At 31.1% G+C, this 4,476-nt stretch overlaps 1 protein-coding gene across 1 annotated transcript; it reads right to left on the reverse strand.

The window, feature by feature from the left end:
• Positions 1-452: 452 nt before the first annotated feature.
• On the reverse strand, positions 453-2,721 carry LOC114306225 (pathogenesis-related protein PR-4). Its single transcript, XM_028251424.2, has 2 exons — positions 2,024-2,721; positions 453-839 (listed from the first exon to the last, which is right to left on the reverse strand). Exons 1-2 carry the CDS (start codon positions 2,438-2,440, stop codon positions 669-671), a joined length of 588 nt encoding a protein of 195 aa, XP_028107225.2. The 5' UTR covers positions 2,441-2,721; the 3' UTR covers positions 453-668.
• Between the last annotated feature and the right edge of the window lie 1,755 nt (positions 2,722-4,476).

Consider the following 4,476-nt stretch of genomic DNA (forward strand, 5'->3'; position numbering starts at 1 on the left):
GTGTCTAGTTTGTAATTCATTGCTATTCAGTACTAAATCTTCTCTTTTATTTAAGTACTTTTTGTACTCTTTTATTTTCTTTAGCTTGGATTATTAATTAATGGCATGGTGATGTAGTGCCCATGCCACCAAATAACATAGAGTTAAGGCACTCAAAAAGGTGATCTGATGAAAGTTATTGAAATTTTCAAATTAACTGTGTATATTTAAATTTTTTATTGTGAGATCACATCATAAATAAATCTTGGCCTTTTGATTGCAAAATGTGAACAATTTTTTTTTTTTTTTTTTCTTTCTATATTTGTAGAACTGCTGCACCAAATAATTTTCTTCCGGAAGTGATAAAATTTCATACAATCAATAATCGTAACCAATTAAAAGATAGAAGAAAAAATTGTACTCCAGATGTTTAGCTCTAGACATCAACTTGGTCAGTGTAGAAAACTGAACACTTCTCAAAACATGTTGTTATATATGTTTATTTATTAATACTTGAACTAATTAAAACAACAATAACAACAACAACAAACAACGAAGTGATTTCAATTATTATTGGAGAAGCTCTTCACCACATATCTCCTATATATAAAAGACTTTAGTTACTTATAAATTAAGCACAAATATTAATTATTATCCCAATAATAATAATAATATTTGTAATTAATTAATTAGTCACCACAATCAACAAACTGGTAGTTGACAGTGAGATGGCCTTGTGCATAGCCCTTTCCATCAGTGTCAAGTTTGTTGAACACACCAGAGTCCAAATCTAGCCCTCCATTGCTACACTGGTCCACTATTCTCACTGTTTGCTGAGCTCCTGTGCCTGTGTTTGTCACCTGCACATTTCATTTCAAAATCAAAATTTTATTTTTTTCAGAATTTTAATATACAATCATTTATCATAATGATGCGTCATTTGCAGTTTTGATATTAAAAATCATTTTCATGTGGGTTTTTTTTTTTTTTTTTTTTTGAAGTTGTAAGTACATAATTCTTTCACATCATTCTGTACTGTGTATATCATTTCTCTTTCAAAATTATCGTTTGTTTCAGCAAAAAAAAAAAAAAATTTGAATTTGTTTTCTTCTTTTCTTTTGAGTTTGGTATGACAAAAAATGAAAGTTAAGAAAAACGTATTCCATGGTTGAAAAAAAAAAAAAAATTATCTACTTTTGAAAGGTAAAAACATTTTTTGAACTAAAATTTTACCAATACTGCTACTGCCGCTACCCCTACCTTGCACCATTGTTGTAGCCCCACCGCCATATCACCACTACTATATTAACATATTAATTTTTTAAAATCCTAATTACAAAAAATGTAAAAATGGGGGAGACAAACAGAGCACAAGTATTTTGCCATATGAAAGCTGACAATTTTTTCTTGTTTTTATGTAAAAATATCAGTTTGCCGTGTCAAAGCTGACTATCTTGTTTTTGATTTTTTTCAATGGAAACATTAGGTAAGACGATCTCTAATAAGACTAGCGAAAACATACCTTGTAAAAATTCCGAAGTAAATGCCTCACACAATCAATGGAGATTGTACAATGCACATTTAAAAATGAGTATATATCATTTGCAAGTTGTGATATTTTATGGTGTAGATATCATTTTATGTTATAATTAAATTATTTTCAATTATAACTAAAGGGATCATAATGGCTCACAATTAAACACACCACTGAAGATATAATCAAAATTTCCTTTGGTCATGACCAAAACAAGTCAGTACTAAATCATATCTAATATCATAATTCACAAAACATCTTAACTAGAGCATGTGGTATACTTTTTTTTTTGAAGTGTGCGCTATAGAATTTCCTTCATTATTTAAATTTCTAAAGCGTCCTCTCACATATGGTATGTATTTTGATATCATATTAAATTGTTAACCACTGTCTTATCTAAAAGTTTAAACTGTCAGAAAAAATGTGTGAGTTTATTATTTGTATTCTCAAAAAAAAAAAAAAAAAAAAAACTTAAAATTAGATATAGATATTGAAGGTTAGTATACTTACCCTAAGGCACTTGCCACAAGATGCCTGGCCATGAGCCCCAACTGGTCCACAAAAGGCAGTCCATCCATACTTGCTCCGCCATGCCAGGGGCTTATTAGCATCCCAAGTCGAGCAGTAAGCGCTTACTGCATTCAAGTCCCATCCATTTTGCTCAGGATAGTAATAGTGGTACGTAGCCCTAACATTAGTAGCGCTTTCACCGCTAGCACCACCGCCACCGGTTTGGCAATTACTCTGGCAACCTTTGGAAGGTGAACAATAGTCATCGGTTGTCCCACAATAACCGTACTGGCTACAACAAAGGTTGTTAGCGCAAGTTTGGCCACCGGCTTGGCTACCACATTGTTGGGCAGTGGCTAATGCTAGAAGGAAGGGGAAGACCATGATCAATGCCATGGATAAGCCTATCTTTGCCATGTTTGTATCTAGTTTTGGGTTGCATGATATGAAGAATGATGCAAGAATTTGCTTCAATATATATAGAATGGGTTGATGTTGAAATTACCAAAATACCCACTAGCTGTATGTTACCAAAATGCCCCTTAGGTCAATTCTGTGTTCATTCTTTTAGAATGGTTGATGATTTGCAGTCCAGTCATGTCCTAAGGTTGCAGTCAATCAGGGGATACGTAACGTAGAGAAAGTCAATTGTATGATCAATCTCGAATTGGTTGGCCTTCTGACTAATTTTTAGGTCCAATTTCGCTATTTTGTGTGATCAATTCTATTTTGAGATGATTTGTAGTCAAGTTAGGTTCTAATGTTTAAATTGTGTCTATTGCCATTAAGAGATTAAATTAAAGCACTTTTTATAGATAAAGGATTATATTAATACAATTTAAATATTGAGAATCAAATTTACGTGAGACTAATATTTCGGTGACCAAAAATATAATTAACATTTAATCCTTTAATTAGACAAGTTAATTTGTATCAACTTTTTGTTATGCATGTTGAACACTAACTTAAAAACTTAAAAACATTTCCGTGTTACTTATATTATGTTATAATTGAATTCATGTCAAAAATTGATTAATCTTGATCTAACTAATTCTGTACACAATTTATGTTGTGTTAAAAAATTCTTAAATTTGAGTCATTCAAGAGGCACTGAAAATTTGCCCCATCATTAATTTTACAGTCCCAAAATTGATTGAGTAAAGCATAAATTCATCTGAATCTAAATAAGTGCACTTTTTGTCTTTTTGAACTAAAAAATTGAGGAAAAAAATATGGATGTTTGGGTTAACTTTTTGATTTTTTATAAAAAAATGTGTATTAAAAAATTGTATAAATTAGTGTGTAAGGAAAAATTAGGATTGTAAGTTGTGCAACTGTAATTTTTGACTTTTGATGAATAGTGATAACTTTTTAACTTTTTTTCAACTTGCCAAACTTGACCTTAATTTATTTTTTTTAAAAAGAAGTCATAAATTTTAAGTAGGTAAACAAAATGAATTTCCACGGAGAGAGAGGCTACTTTGAAATACGTACGCATCGCAACTATGCCATCGTCTGAGACTTTTCTGGTCGCAAAGTCAAAATTTTGTAGCTTTTATTTATTTTTTCTTTTTTTCTTTTTAAATCTAAAGTATTTATTTATATTTTGCTCAGCCTTCATCTGGAATGAAATATCACATATATATAACTTCTTCCAGGTGGATTGGCTCGAGTCCATCTTGATTGCATGGGTCCATCATGTGTCATAATTTTAATCATTCATTTTGTCATATAGTTTATACATATTATACTCACATAAAAAATTAGATTGATTTGATAATCGTAACGTATTCAATTTACGACATTGGTCAACAAAAAACATAAATTATAATTGTGTTTTTAAAAAGAGATCATTCATTTTTATGAGGACGATGAGATAAATTGGATAGACTATGATTATTGGATAGACTACGATTATTGGATTGATCTTTTTATTTTTTATTTTTTTATTATGAATGATAAACACGATATATCCAACTGAGAGAGAATAAAAATAACCACAAGAATTATGTTGGTCGCACTGCCATGGTTATGGATTATCACATGCATGACCGTTGTCAAATCCTTATAAAACATTGCATTAATGTTTTATGTTGTGCAAAACCCATCAGGAGATGAAATCTTACCGATATAGAAGTCTTGTAAGTCACTGGATATTTATATCAGGAGATGAAATCTTACCGATATAGAAGTTTTGTAAGTCACTCGATATTATAAATAGGCAGCACCCCCATAGATTGAGATATGCAATTTCTCTCTATGAATTAGTGCATTAAATATTTTGATCATATTGGAGGACTGATTGGGCATCGGAAGGCCCCCAGCTACGGCTGAGAGCGTTTTGTCTTGCATATGGAGATCGCGTGGCAGTATTGATCATCTTCTTTGTTAAAATTTCTTCATCAACAATTACGAGATTTTTCTTTGCCCATACAATTGGCATTGTTGTCAGG

This window comes from Camellia sinensis, chromosome 5 (assembly GCF_055761805.1).
Source record: "Camellia sinensis isolate YWXY chromosome 5, ASM5576180v1, whole genome shotgun sequence".
NCBI lineage: Eukaryota > Viridiplantae > Streptophyta > Magnoliopsida > Ericales > Theaceae > Camellia > Camellia sinensis.

What these genes read in the sequence shown, in the direction of transcription:
- LOC114306225 (XM_028251424.2), bottom strand. Translation starts at nt 2,440, where the DNA reads ATGGCAAAGATAGGCTTATCCATGGCATTGATCATGGTCTTCCCCTTC. An exon ending in CTTGTGGCAAGTGCCTTAGG is followed by an intron (nt 840 to 2,023) that starts GTAAGTATACTA and finishes TGAAATGTGCAG; the next exon opens with GTGACAAACACAGGCACAGG.